This window comes from Hemiscyllium ocellatum, chromosome 3, assembly GCF_020745735.1.
Source record: "Hemiscyllium ocellatum isolate sHemOce1 chromosome 3, sHemOce1.pat.X.cur, whole genome shotgun sequence".
Lineage (NCBI taxonomy): Eukaryota > Metazoa > Chordata > Chondrichthyes > Orectolobiformes > Hemiscylliidae > Hemiscyllium > Hemiscyllium ocellatum.
Window position 1 is genome coordinate 51809675 of NC_083403.1, and position 15632 is coordinate 51825306.

General features: G+C 38.3%; 1 protein-coding gene across 1 annotated transcript in view; it reads right to left on the minus strand.

The window, feature by feature from the left end:
- The window catches only part of snx17 (sorting nexin 17), a 74549-nt gene that overhangs the window by 20154 nt on the left and 38763 nt on the right, over nt 1-15632 (minus strand). Inside the window, exons 7-9 of the mRNA XM_060849970.1 lie at nt 12668-12755; nt 7306-7375; nt 5478-5570 (exon numbers count right to left, since the gene is read on the minus strand). Of these exons, the coding sequence (XP_060705953.1) occupies nt 5478-5570; nt 7306-7375; nt 12668-12755 (251 nt within the window). The remainder of the gene's footprint in view (nt 1-5477; nt 5571-7305; nt 7376-12667; nt 12756-15632) is intronic.

Consider the following 15632-nt stretch of genomic DNA (forward strand, 5'->3'; position numbering starts at 1 on the left):
TGCATTTATGCACAAAAAGACCAGAAACAGGAAGAGGAAGGGACATAGTAAAGTATCCGACAGACGCCAATAAAAGGAACAGAAACAGAATTTGCTGGAAACTAAGTTCTGAGGAAGGGTAACCTGTTCCAAAATGTTAACTTTGATTTCCCCTCACAGATGCTGCCAGACTTTGAGCTTTTCCAGCAACTTCCATATTTGTTTCTGATTTACAGTACCTGCAATTCTTTCAGTTTTTATTTACTGATAAAAGGAAAGTCAGGATAAGGAATGCACACAAACTCATATGAAATGATAGAAATATTTTTTCCCCAAGATACCAAGACAAGGAATATGATGAGATGAGACGAGACATTAAAGAGATCAAAGAAATAAAAAAAATGTTACGACCGAAAAGCTGAGGTATTAATGGCTCAAGCTAACAGGATAAAACCTGCCTTCAAATTGGTAGTATCCTTACATACTATAAAACGTTGGGGAAAAAGTGGCTGAGGACTTTTTACATAATGTATTAAGCAGAACAGTGACAGGCTGCTTTCATGCCATGGAGTTAAAGACAGATTCATATCAGTGGCGAGGTAGGAAATGGTGCTCAATATAGATCAGTAACTGGAGCACTGCTGTCCAATATCTGCATAAATGAGATGACCTCAGGGAGAGAATGTCAAAACCTGTAGGTAAAAACAGGTGTCAGGTGTAGACAACTGTGAAGACTAGAGGAATAAATTAACAAAACTTGCAGAATGGGCATTTAATTGATAAATAACAGACAACTCAACAAGGTAAAACATTTTGGTATCGATTCAGAGGCTATGTACTCAAAATAGTATACATGGAGTGAGGAGCAGATAATTCCAAAAGTACACATACATAAATCAAAGTTGTGACACGGGTTAACAAAGTTATTGAAGTAGCAAGCAAAGCATGGGAGTTCATTTCAAAACAGAATTGAAAAGCAGAAAGGCTGTGAAAAGCAGAAAGGCTGCAAAAAGCACCTTTAAAAATTTGGTTGGGTCACACCAGTTCTATGCAATTCTCATCTCCATATTATGTTAAAGATACTGGCAAAGGTGCACTAGAAATCTATGATTATGACATTAAAATTGGAGAGGTCATCCCCATCAGCACTAATTGAACAGAATTCTCTTTCTACAAAAGTGAAGAAAGAAACATGAAGGAAGGCCAAGTAGAGGCCTTTTAAGATTAAAGAAAAGTCTTGATGCTGTTAGAAAAAAGACTCCATTTGTGGATAAGACCAGAACTCAGGGTCACAAAACTAAAAACAGTCACAAATAAAATTTCAGACTTCAACAGCCTAGCTCAAAAAACATTGAGCAAATCCACCAGAGGAAGTAATTACTATGGATTGTTACAAGTGCCTCATTTTACGATTTGCGTTTGAGTACAACTTCATTTTTGGGAATTAAATGTTTAATTACAAAAACAAAAGGATACACATTGGCTGAAATTATTGGCAATATCTTTAACATAACAACAATCCAAAAAGATGGTCCATGTTTACTTCAAGGGCTTAAAGTTAAAGGTGAGGAAAAAGCAAAAAAAAACAGATGATCCAATCTTGGCTTCACAATGGAGACTGAGTCTGGTAAGACCGCAGCTGTTAGAAATACAAGTTATTCATTTGGGTCCCAAAACTGGAGGGATGTTTTGAAGTAGGTTAGTTAGTTTTACTATCTATCTGGGACAGCCGACATGTGGCACTTTGCCATGGCGATAGACCAAAATCTATCTATTTGTGCACTTTTTGCACATTACCTTGGACATAAATGTCAGAGGACAGTGACATCTATACTTGCCATGGTGGGGAAGTCACCTTTCTAGGCTGGAAAGGAGCTGGAATTTTTGCTTTGCCATAAGAACCATAAAGTTTTGTATACAGCCAAGAATAGTTTCAATATAAAGAAGAATCGACATAAATTATGAGAGATATGGCAGCCCTTATTTGCAGCTATAAATTACGGAATCCTCAAAATCCTGTTAATGATATGCTTGAACAGGTTGATTTTAAAAACAAGAGGAAAGATAAGTCCCCTGGCCCAGACACGATATACCTAAGGTTACTATGGAAAGGGAAGGAAGAGATTGTTGCACCTTTGGTGATGGTCTTTGCATCTCACTGACCACTGGAGTAGTACCAGATGATTGGAGGGTGGCAAATGTTATTCACTTGTCCAAGTAAGGGAATAGGGCTAATAGTGGGAGTCGATGGCGAGCAAATTGGTGAAGAGGATTCTGAGAGACAAGATTTATAATTATTTGGAGAAGTATGGTTTGATTAGAGATAGGCAGCATGGCTTTATAAGGGGAGAGTCATGCCTCACAAGCCTTATTGAATTCCTTTAGGATGTGACAAAATGCATTGACAAAGGTAGAGGAGATGATGTGGTGTATATGGATTTTGGCAAGGCATCTGATAAGGTCCCCCATGGTAGGCTCATTCAGAAAGTAAGGTACCCCACAGGGATCTGTTCTTGGACCCGTTATGTGAATTTTATAAATGACTAGTAAGTTTGCCGATGACATGAAAGTTGGTGGAATTGTGAATAGTGTGGGGGGCTGGTGCAGGTTGCAACAGGACTTTGACAGGTTGCAGAGCTGAGCTGAGAAGTGGCAAATGGAGTCCAATCTGTAAAAGTGTGAAGAGATTAATTTTGGAAGGTTGAATTTGAATGCAGATTACAGGATTAAAGGCAGGATTCTTGGCAATGTGGAGGAAGAGATGGATCTTGGGAGTCCATATCCATAGAACCCTCAAAGTTGACACCCAAGTTGATAGTGTTGTCAAGGCAGCGTACGGTGTGTTGGCTTTCATCAGCAGGGAGACTGAGCTTAAGTGCCGTGATGTCATACTGCAGCTCTATAGAGCCCTGGTTGGACCACACTTAGAATACTGTGTTTGGTTCTGGTCGCATCATTATAGGAAGTATGTGGACGCTTTAGAGAGGGTGCAAGGGAAAATTTAGGAGGATGCTGACTGAACTGAAAGGCAAGTCTTATGAAGAAATGTTGAGAGAGCTAGGGCTTTTCTCACTGGACAGAGGGAGGATGAGAGGTAACTTGATAGAGGTGTACAAGATGTAAGGTATGGATAAAGTGGATAGCAAGAGACATTTTTCCAGGGTGGAAACAGCTATCACAAGGGGGCATAATTTTAAAGTGATTGGTGAAAGGTTTAGGGAAAATGTCAGGAGGTAGCTTCTTTACACAGGGAGTGGTGGATGTGTGGAATGCACTGCCAGCAGTGGTAGCAGAGTCAGATACATTAGGGACATTCAAGCAACTCTTAGATAGGCGCATGCATGATCGTAAAATGAAAGGGATGTAGGTTAGTTTGATCTTAGAGTAGGATAAAAGGTTGGCATGACATTGGAGGCTGAAGGACCTGTCCTGTGCTGTACTGTTCTATGTTCTATATGGAGAGCTTGTGTAGAAATGCAATTGTTACATTGCAAAGTTACATTGAAATAAAAACAGCAAGTGCTGAAAAGGAGCTATATCAGACTCAGTATATTACCTGTATCTGTCTCCACAGATATCACTAGACTGGTTGAGTTTCTCTAGTATTTTCAGATTTTTGTCCCAGATTTCTAGTTTTGGAAGTATTTTACTTAAAAAGGAGTTGGTGATGAGATTATTGGGCTTAATATGCTTCCAAAACGTTTCAAGTTAGAAATTGCAATGCCCAACTGTTGTGAAGTAAATTTTTTTGTTCAGAACATGAACTCTTCCAATTAATTGCTTAGTCACTTTTTTTAAGATAACAGCAGAATCTAAAAAAAAGTGTCAGATTTAGGAATATCTTTGTGAAACTGCACTATATTAATGGCCACATCCAAAGGTGTGGTGGCCAAAACTGAAAGCAGTAAACTGTACAGAATCTGACCATAGCTCTACAAAACTGAAGAATAACGCTATTTTTTTAAAAAAAATATTCTTGAGATAGCTTATGACTCAAAGCTGGCTAGGAAGGCGAACAGTGAAGAGGATGCAGAGATGCTCCAGTGTGATTTGGACAATTTGAGTGAGCAAATACATGACAGATGACATATACAGACCAATGTATCAGAACTCCAAACATTTATCTTAGAGTGCGTTCTTCTGCTCCTAGCTCACAAGCTAGATAGATCAGAGCAGCCTGTGAAATGTTTCAAAAGTAACCTTGAAACCTACTTGAAGTGCACCATCTATATGGGGAACCCTTCTTCACCTGAATATACTTCTTGTCGCACTCCACCAATTCTTCTAAGCTACATCATGTTGACAAGTGGCCCCTTGCTCCATAGGGGGTGCATTCAGGACTCTCAGGCTGGATTGATGCAGTCCACTGCAAATGGGCAACATTGTTAAATTAAAGTGGACCCAACCACAAACTATCAAGTTCCTGGCAGTGGAACAAGCCTCTCCCAATCAAGCTTTTGGATGACAGGAACTGGTATAAGATTAATTAAATGAGCCAATAAACACCAATCATCCCAAGTCAACTGTAATTTAATTGTAGGTCTTGTGTAAAGTACAAAAGCCCACTGTTCACCCTTCCAGATGTCAATACAGATAACATCCACAGTTCTTCGCTGATCTCCAATTTTAGTTTACTCAAAACAATTGAACTAGAATAGTTTGACATAACTTTCCCCTTAGAAATCAATGTCCACATATGGATTAGTTCATAATAATCTAATTGCTCAGACACTAAGTCAATTATAGATTGCAGTAACTTCACTCCAACAGATTAAAAACTATCCCATGAACTTAGTGAAAGGGATAGAAATAACTGACACGTGGAAGGAAGGGAATGTTTAAAAAGGAATGTGTACAATAAAAAAGATTGACCAAAAAGGTTTCAAATGGAGGGAAAAAAAAACAGGCAGAAAGGTTTCAAAAAGGATTATCTGAGAGAGAGTTAGGCAACTGAAAGCTTTACTTTTGAGCATTTTGATGAGTAATTTAAACTGTGCAGCAGAAAGCAGGGAGCTAGTGCAGACAAATGAGAACAAGAGGAAATCGTATTTATTAAAAAACTGAATTGGAGGCTTGAATATCGGATGGAACACTGCCCAACGAGTAGAACTGATTTCCACATGTATTTGGCAAATTTGTAAAAAGCTATTTTGCAGTTAGTCAATTTACATGAAATATTTAATAAACACATTACTTCTGTGATTTGCTCAATGCTACAGTACGTCACAATGAGATTTTTCAGAAATTTTGTTAAATTCATTTCAAAGCTACAATTAAGTGGCATAATTTCACATTTCTATTTTTCACCGTGAAGCTAAAATATTTCAACAGCATCCTCTGTACACCTCCAAAATGAAATTATGCATCATAAAACTGTTAAATGGCATGGAGAAAATAAGAAGTTGAGTGTAAATGATTCTGTTTTCACAAAAGGCTGTATTTTTCGCACTAAAAAAGCTTTCCTTTGTAGTATTTACTCTTCACACCAGAGTCCTCACCTCTTTTTTGGAGCCCTTTTCTTGAAGTGATTTCAGCTGTCGGTGTTGCTCCTTATTGACCAGGATCCACCCTCGTTCAATATCAGCCACAGTCTGAGACAAGAAGAATTATTTTAGTTAGGGAGAACTAGCTTTTAAAAGTGTAGCTGAAATGCATGATCAAGATAATATTAACACGTATGCATGCCGCTTGCATGAGCCTTCACTGAGGAAGGATCATGAAGGTGGGCAATTGTATACACGCATGAGAAATTTTGAATCAAATTGCCATTTATTTCACTTCACTTCTCATCCCATAAAAATGTGGGATTCACATTTGTACTCTGAAAATGCTAATCACCTGTACAGGAAAGCTCAATTGAATGTATTGTGCGTGCGTTTATAAAAATGGATTTTACAGAGTAACGTGGCACAAAATAACAGGCAATTCTGAACAATGGAAAAAGAAGAGAGAATTTTCACAAGGCATCCCAAAGCGTTTCATAACCAAAATTCTTTTAAAGTGCAATCTCTGTAATAATGTAGGAAAATACAGTAGCTTGTTTGAGCACAAGATCACACAAACATCATGGAGATAAATCTCCAAGTTATAGTGTTTTGCATCATACATGCAAGATTTGTTTTAGTCTTTCTGCCATTATTTCATAATGCACTGAAAGTAGGCCATTCAGCCCTGGAGCGTGTTCTACCAATGAGACCATGACTGATCTGTGACCTCATTCTGTATATCTGCCTTTGGTACCTATCCCTTAATACTTTTGCTGAACAAAAATTTATTGACCTTAGACTTAAAATTACCAACTGATCAAGTATCCACTGCTGTTTGCTGAAGAGTTCCAAATATCTACTATCCTTTGTGTAATACGGTTTCCAAATCTCTGAGTGGTCTGGCCCCAATTCACAGGCAGTGTCCCCTAGTTTTACAATCACCAACCAGTGAAAACAGTTTATCTTTACCTACCTTGTCTTTGATGCAAAGTAGCCATTTAAAACCTCCATTAGGTCTTTGTATGCACTACAAATGGCTCAGGGGTTAGCATTGCTGCCCCTCAGCGCCAGGGACCTGGTTTCAATTCCACCTCGGGCAACTGTCTGTGTGGAGTTTGCACATTCTCCCAGTGTCTGCGTGGGTTTCCTCCGGGTGCTCCGGTTTCCTCCCACAGTCCAAAGATGTGCAGTTGGGTGAATTGGCCATGCTAAATTGCCTGTAGTGTTAGGTGGATTAGTCGGGGGTAAATATAGGGGGAGTAGGTTTCTCTTTGGAGGGTCGGTGTGGACTTGTTGGGCCGAAGGGCCTGTTTCCACACTGTAGGTAATCTAATCTAATCATACTTCATTTTAAAAGATAATGTAATGAACATAAAACCTTGTCGGAGGAAATCCTATAATGGTTTTAATCACATGTAGTGAACTATTCAGACTACTCCATAGCCCAGTCTTCTGCTTCTATTTTAAAAATTGAACTACTCTATCATTTGGTGCTAGAGTAAATGGTCAGGAAGGATGGCTGTTCAAAATTGCTTAGATTAAGAAAATATATTTACGATTATTTTTTCTAATAAACACAAAATACATCAAGTAAAACATGAGGTGAGGTATGAATATAGGATTTATAAAAAGTGAAGGAAGCAATCTAGGACAAATGATAGAACATTTCAGATTAAAAAAAGGCAAGAGAAAGGAAAAACAATCTTCTGTGAGTCTTGCAGTCATTCATTTTGATATACTAATTTAAAACAAAGAAGGGCAAAAGAATGTTGAAAAAAACTTCCATCTGATCACAATGCTCGAGTTGGATCAAATACTTGGCAACTATGACTCCTCTTACCTGAGCATATAAAAGGTTCAATCCAACCCGATTTTCCATAACATCATTGTCATAAGCAGTATCCCAATAGCTGTAAACAAAACATGGTTATCAATACAAGGCAATAATTTGCATGTGCACCACCTCAAACTGTTTCTTTTTATAGGTTTGAACTAAATGCAAACGGGATTAGGCACAATGTGCTGAATGAATGTGTACTGTTGGATTTTAAGATACTCAGACCACAGTCAAAAAAATTACAGTTGCACAATTTTTCTTTTGTTCATGCATGGAATGTGAGCACTGCTGGTTAGACCAGCATTTACTGCCTATCCCTAATTACCCAGAGGGAAGCTACGAATCAACCACACTGCTGTGGGTCTGGAATCACAGGTAGGCCAGACCAGCTAAGGATAATAGTTTCATCCCCAAGGACATTAGTGAACCAGATGGGTTTTTCAGACAATTGATTCAAAGTCACCATTAGACACTCAATTCCAGATTTTTATTGAATTTGAATTCCACTATCTACCTCCCCCACAATATTACTTGGGTCGCTAGATTAACAGTGATAATACCACAAGACTGTTGCTTCCCCAAGAAAAGCAAAATACTGTGATTCTGCAATTCTGAATTACACGTGAAAAAGGCTGACTAAGGTCAGGCAGCAGAGAGAAACAGAGTTAATCTTTCAGGTCTGTGACCTATTAGAGGACCTGCAATGTTTTTAAATTCCGAAGCATGTGTGTCAGAGGGTTATAAAATAAAAATAGTCAACAGATGCCACCAGCCCTGAGTATATCAGCACTTAATTTATATTCCATAAACATGCACTAAGTTGCTTGGCATTGTATATAAAGGAACACTATTGTAGAGAAGTGAAGACATTTGCAATCACCAAAACAAAAAATCTCTTCCTCTGAAAAACAACCTAGCCAAATTTTAGAGCTGATATAAAGCTATCCTATCCAACACATGAGTCACATTGTTGCTTCTCCAGTGTTCCAACCAAATGAGGGGGAATGAATAGGCCCTGCCTTTTTTCTGTTAATCACAACAAAGATTTGTCCTTTTTAAGCAAAAAATAGTTCACTTCTATTCGATTAAAATGCAGTTAACCAATTCCTATTGGAGCAACAATGAGTTCTTACAATAATTTCTTGTAAGAACAAGCTATTTTCTCATTGGCCAATATCCAAAATGAGCATCATCAAGCATAACGGGTACAAACTTAAGGGGATATTATTCAGTACAAAAGAAAGGAACATACAGTTTAAAGTCCTTAGAGTGTCCTTATGCATGAAATGTATTTAATCTGAGACCACAGATTTTTAGTTAGCTTCTTGAATCATCAGTAATGTATATTCCCTTTGTCCTTTGAGTTCGTAGTGTTCTGATGTTTCTTTTCAAATCAGTCTCATCACCAGATGCTTTTGCCTCAAGAGACAGGAAGTCAGCTTTCTCTATCAATCTTCTGCAATCCAAAATTCAGCTCCTTTTATTGCCACAAACCACTACATGAAATATAAACTTATGTATTTCGGTATCAGAGTTCATTGCATCCTATGAACTGCAGGTAAAGTTTCTTATCCAATACATGAAAACCCATACATAATTGTTAATAAAAATAGGAGGCAAAGGCCTTTTTACAACTGACTTTTTGTGACTTTTGCTGAAATGCTAATTTTGGTTCAGACCATCTTTGTTTACTTCACATTGATTGAGTGAAACATGACCAACTTGGGTGGCCAAGTTATTGCTGAAGCAATTTAACAAGTGCTTCTGTCCCTTTTCAAAAATTATTTTAGTTGATGCAAGTCCCAGGTATTCAATACAGACAAGAGAATTAAAAACAAAAAAAATCCATATTCCATCACCATCATGAAATTCAGTCAATAAGAAACTTGAGTGCAATTGAGTCATTGCATAGAAGGAAGGCACTCAATTCCTAGAGTTCAGACATCAATAAGATAATCTCTGAAGAGTATAAAAAGCTTTAACAATGGTGATAATGCCACTGGAATAGCAACAGAGATCCAGGCTGCTGCTGAAGACTTGGGTTCAAATTACATTGTGGCGATGTGAAACATGAAATTAATAAATTGGAATTAAAAGCAACTTTAATGGTGCTCCTGAGTGTTGGGTGTCACTTCACGAGTGCTCTTTGGGAAAGGAAATGTGCCATTGTTACCTGCGTGTCTGGTTCACACACACCAGACTCACTACGAAGTTGTCTCTCTTCAATGTGATGCTGAATCAAACCATTACAGAGTCTGAAGAAAGGAACGAGACTGGATGGAGCAACTAACATTGACCTAGCCACTGGAAAGTTCAGGCAAAACCAGCTTGTTGACACTGTACTATCCTACCTCTCAACTTCTGCAGGTTTCTACCAAAATGAGGAGAGCTGTCCCACAAATGATCAAGCAACAGTCTGACATTATGTGTCATCATCATATTTCATTGTGTCACAGACACCATCACCACCATGCCTACGCACATCCTGGTCCATGAGCAAATGAGAACCACCAGACATTCAATTCTCAGGAAGTTGGAAATACAACACTGACCCTGGACTCCAAGAAATTTCTTGGCATCAGGTCAAATACAGACAAGGAAACTTACGGCTTATCACCTATTGGTTCCCACTTCAGTTGAATCAGCACTTCTCCATGTTGAACATTATTTGGAGAAATATTGTGAGACAAAGGCACAGGGTACACATGGGATGGACGGGTGGGGGTACTTCAATATCTACAACAGACAGTAGCTTCATAGCACCACTAATGTCTGAGCAGGCAGAGTCCTTAAGTACTAACTGCTAGGCCAGGTGTTTTGAAGGTGTTGAGGGAAAACAAAAAAGAAAAACTTGCTTAACCTGGTTCTCTCCATCTACTGTTGCAGATGTGCCTGTCCATGAAACTAAGTCCTTTTAAGACAAATTCCCCTTAGGTTGAGGATATCCTCTATCATATTGTGCGGCTTTATCACTGGAATAGCTTCAAACAGCAATTCAAAACTGGGAATTGATGAGGTGCTGTGGGTGATCAGTAGCAGTACAATATTAACCTCACAGCTTGGGGTTATTCACCCGACTCTACTACTACCACCAAGATATGGGGAAAAATCTTAGTTCAAAGAAGAGTGCAGAAGGGCCAGGAGCAGCATCAAGCATACCTAGAAATGTCAACCCGGTGAAACTTTGTAGGACTATACATTCTGCTTCTGCTGTTTCCAATGCAAGGAACAAGGCCAAATCGATTTCATAACCAACAGATCAGATCAAAGCTCTGTAATCATGGTGCCGCCAGCCATGGATGGTGATTGACAGTTGAATTAACAGGAAGTGGTTCCACAAATATTCTCAGCCTGAGCAATGCAAGAGCCAAGCGAAGTGTTGCATCCAGCATCAGACAGATGGGCTAAGTGGATGAATTCATCTCAGCCTCGAAGATCCCCAGCATCACAGATACCATCTTTAGCCAATTTTATTCACGTGATGTTAAGAAACTGATGGCACTGGATACTGCAAAGTGTATGGGCTCTGGCAGCATAGCAGCAGCACTGAAATTGCTAGTTCAGTAGCACATGCCTCTAGCAAAGCTGTTCCATTATAGCTACAAACACTGGCATCTACACAAAGAACAGGACAATTCCAACCTGGTCAATCAACACTTTCTCAGTTCATTGCTGATTGAAGTGATGGAAGCAGTTGCTGATAGATCTTCAGTGGCACTTGGTCAGCAATTACCTGCTCATGTTGTTCAGTTGAGTTCCAAAAGAACTCTTCTGCTGCAGACCTCTTAACAGCCCTCAATAACAAGGAGCAAAGGAACTTGATGGTTATTAGAGGTCAATCATTTAAGTCCCAGGACATCACTGAAAGTGTTCCTCAGGTTAGTTTCCTAGGCCCAAACATCCTCAGCTACTTCAATGGCATTCCCTCCATCATTAGATCAGAAGTGGAGATGTTTGTTGATGGTTGCGCAATGTGTGATATCATTGTTAACCTTCAGATACAGAAACAGCTGGTGTTCATACAGTACAAAACCTGCACAATATCCAGTCTTGGGTTGACAAATTGCAAGTAAAACATGTCACATACATGCCATCTTCAATAAGTGAGAATCTAACCATTATTCTTTGGTGTTCAATGGCATTACCATCACTAAATCTCTCAACATCATCTGGAGGGTTCCCACTGACCAAAAACTGAACTGGATTGCCATGCAAATATTGTGACTACAAGAGCAAGACAGAAACTAGGAACCCTGCAATGAGTAACTCACCTCCTGTCTCCTTGATGCATGTTCATCATCTACAAGGCACAAGTCAGGAATACTTTCCACTTGAGTGGAGCTACACTCATCCAGGCAAGTACCGCGATATCAGCCAGAACAAAGCAGCCCGCTCGATTAGAACCCCACTTTAACAAATACTCCCTTCACAGATGCACAGTATCAGAAGTATGGATCATCTACAAGCACTTCCGTGTCAATTTTTAAAAACAAGCCAGTAAATCATTTAAAGTAACACCCAAAGTGCAAGACCCATTACAGTAGATTCCCAGGAAAAGTAAAACCCTCAACTAATCATTCACACATGCTTGTATAAGGCAGAGTAGATTTTAAGCAAAAAGACTTAATTTTAAAAAAATGAACAGATTTGAAAGATAACTTGATGAAGCAGAGCACAATATGAATTGACTCAACGTGTAAGGTGGTCAATGGGCACAACTTTAAACTATGTTTAATCACAAGAATGGCTATGGATTACTCTCACTGATATTGAGTGGTGATGCCCAACTCACTGACAATTCTCCCTTTCCTACTTAGAAATTATGTTTGGGAAGAGAAACAAGAAATTGCTCAGCAAACTACAGATATTGACCATCTCAATACAAACTCTTCCTATTCTTATAATAAAATTATTAATACAATAATCAAGGTCTCAATTTAAAAAAAAGGCATGATAAAAGGATTCATCAGAAGGGTTTAAATAACAAAACAAGATATTGTTTATAAAAGTAATAACTTATTATTCCACCAAGAAATCTAAAAGAATTAACATTAAATATATGAAACAATCTATAGGGTAATATCAGTAGTATGCTTAATAGCTGTTAGTACAAATAATATCTTAAACTACTGATTAAGGGTTACAGAATTCTTAATTTGATTTGGTAGTTTCCTTTTTTATCAGATAATTAAAAAGGTAAGTATGATCAGTGCTCATAGTTTAACCAAACTCCCACTGCAGTAATGTTCTAAATTCAAATCAGAACAAAATGCACCATTGCAACAGAAAGCAGTAATTTACTAAACAAAATTCAGGAAAAAGTATCTTTAAGAAATTATTTAAAATACAAAATTATGTTAATTACCTCTTTCGCAACACAATTCTATATTCTGTGTTTTTCAAACTTGTGACCGAAATATATGGCAGTTCAAACTCCTGAAGCTTGCGTACAACTGAAGAGTAATGATTCACAAAACTGATATCGGTAAGTGTTGAAAATCTTTAACAATACCAAAAATAAACATCATGGAGTATTTCTTTCAATTACACTTGTCTGGAGTTGCCTGAGTCACCACTTAAAGGGATATAAAGGAAAGGAGAGATGGGAGCAGGAAAGCAGTCATGAGGTAGACTGAACTGAAGCAAAGCATGAAAGACTCACATCTAGAATCAACTTGCTATTGGAGTTGCACTATGCCCTTGATCATGCTGAATCAGATACTGCTTACTCATTCAGATCAATCAAAAACAGCAAAGGCTTTGAAAGGAATTGGTTGCAAATAAAATGGAGCCATCAGTTATAATATTCCAGATGTCACCGGATTCTAGAAAGGTTTTAGTGGGTTAGAAAACCATTAACGTGATACCCCTTTTTAAGGGAGGGAGGGGATGAAGGGAGATAGATAGCAGAAAACCATTGGCTAGTTAGCCTAACATCTGTTGTTGGGAAAATGCTGGAAATGATTATTAAGGAAGCATTTAGAAAAGCTAACCACAAATCAAAGAGTCAACATGGTTTTGCGAAAGGGAAATCAGGTCTACCAAATTTGACAGTCAATTGAAGGTATGGTGAGTTGATAAAAGGAAACCAGTAGTGAAGTTCAATTTCCAGAAGGCATTCAATGAGGTGTCACAAAGGATTATTTCATAAGATAGGTGGTCAATGTATTTGGGGTAATATCGGTGTATGGATTGAAAATTGGAAAAAAAGATGACAGTCTGCAATAATGGATCAACTTTAAGTTGGAAAGACATGACTAGAGGAGTGCTACAAGGATCAGTCTATTATCTTGCGTCTATATAAATAATTGAGGGGAGGGGCAGAGTGTAATGCATCGAAAGTTTGATGATATAAAATTAAACATGGGAGAGCGTAAACTGATGAGGACAAAAGGAATCTGCAAGGTTTTATAGACTGGTTGAGTGATTGGGCAAAAACTTGAGAGATGAAGTTTAATGTCATGAAGTATACCGACTTGTCAGGAAAGATCAAAAGGCAGACTATTATTTAAAAAGAGGGAGATTGCAATACAATTTGCAGCATGGAGGACGAGATGTTACTGTGCATGAAATACAAAGTTAGCATGCAGATGCAGCAAGTAATTAAGGTTACAAATGGGATTTTGGTGACTAGTGCTCAGGGTTTGGAGTTTAAAATAGCAAAGTCTTATTACAACTGTATGGCGAGTTGGTAAGGTCACATTTGAAGTACGGTGTACAGTTTTGGTTCCTATATTTGAGAAAGGATGTACTGGCCTTGGAGGAATTCAGAAGAGATTCAGTAGGTGGATTCCTGAAGTGAAGGGCTGATTTATCAAGAATAAATAAACAGGTTTGACCTTTAATTCATTAGTTTAGAAGAATGATTAGTGATCTTACTGAACCATACAAGATTCTGGAGGGGTTTTATCAGATAGCTATTGAGAAAAGCTTTCCACTAGTGGGGAAAATCTTGAATTAGGCAAAGTCAAATAAGGTGACACGAATTTAAATTTGAGATGCGAAGGAATTTCTTCTCCACGTGACTGGGATTCTTAATCCCAGAGGTGTGTGGAAGCTAGATCACAAAACATTTAGAGACGTCTGACTTATGAGAAAAGATTAAATGGACTAGTCCTTTATCTCTGGAATTTAGAAGAAGTCAGATGTGACTTAATTAAAACACAAGATCCTGAAGGGACTTGACAATGTAGATGCTGAAAGGATTTGTGAAAGGATATAGAAGTAGGGGCCATTGTTTAAAACTAAGGGGCCATCCATTTAAAACAAAGTTGAAGAAACTTCCTTTTCTGAAGGTTCAATGTCTTTGGAACTCCCTTCTTTAAACGGCAGTGGATGTAGAATTATTAAATATTTTAACGGCAAAGTAGGTAGATTCTTTATTACCAGTGGCATGACAGATTATTGGGGATTGCAGAGGGGAGTTTAAAATCAGGTCAGCCACAATCTTACCGAATGGCAAAGCAGGCTCTCAGTGCCGAGTGGCCTTTTATTCATCATTTCTATGTTAGAGACAGGTAAATTCTTGAAATATTTGAGACGTGACAACTATGATGAAAGAGGACTTAAGGCCTGGATTAGATCAGGTGACGATGTTACTTAATTGTAGGACAGTTGAGAGATCAAATGGCCTAAACCTGTTCCTATTTCTTATGCTTTATGTACTTAGAGTCACGGAAACAGACCCTTTGGTCCAACCCGAATATTTTGGCACTCAAAATACATGATAAAGTTGGAACACTTTTTCCACACAAGTTATTCGAGCTTTGACTTTAAGCGGTGATCTCATATTGGTTTTGAAAATCCTGAAGGCCAAAAATGGATGAATAGCCAAGGTCTTTTCCCCAGGGTAGTGAAACCTATACCCTCTAGTTTTAAGCTTAAGGTGAGAGGGATAAGATTTAAAAAAGCATCTGAGGGGCAATGCTTTCCACAGAGGTGATGTTGCGAATATGGAATGGACCGCCAGAGGACATCATGGAGGCAAGGACAATTACAACAGTTAAAAAGACAATTGTATGTATACACGGACAGGAGAGGTTTAGAGTAATAATGGGCCAAACACAGGCAAATGGGATTAGCTCAGCTTAGGAAACCTGATCAGCAGAAATGAGTTGGGTTGAAGGGTTTGCTTCCATGCTATATTACTCTAAGACTATTTCCTATTTGGTGCAGATTTTTGCAGCATTGCTGACAGTCAACTATCCCATCTGGGTTTTAAAAAAATTAAATACTGAGCACCTGCACGAAGAAAAAATGAACATTCCAAAATCATGTCATGATGGTCCTGTAAAACTGACAGGAAAAGGATACAATCCTTTTGAGCTGCA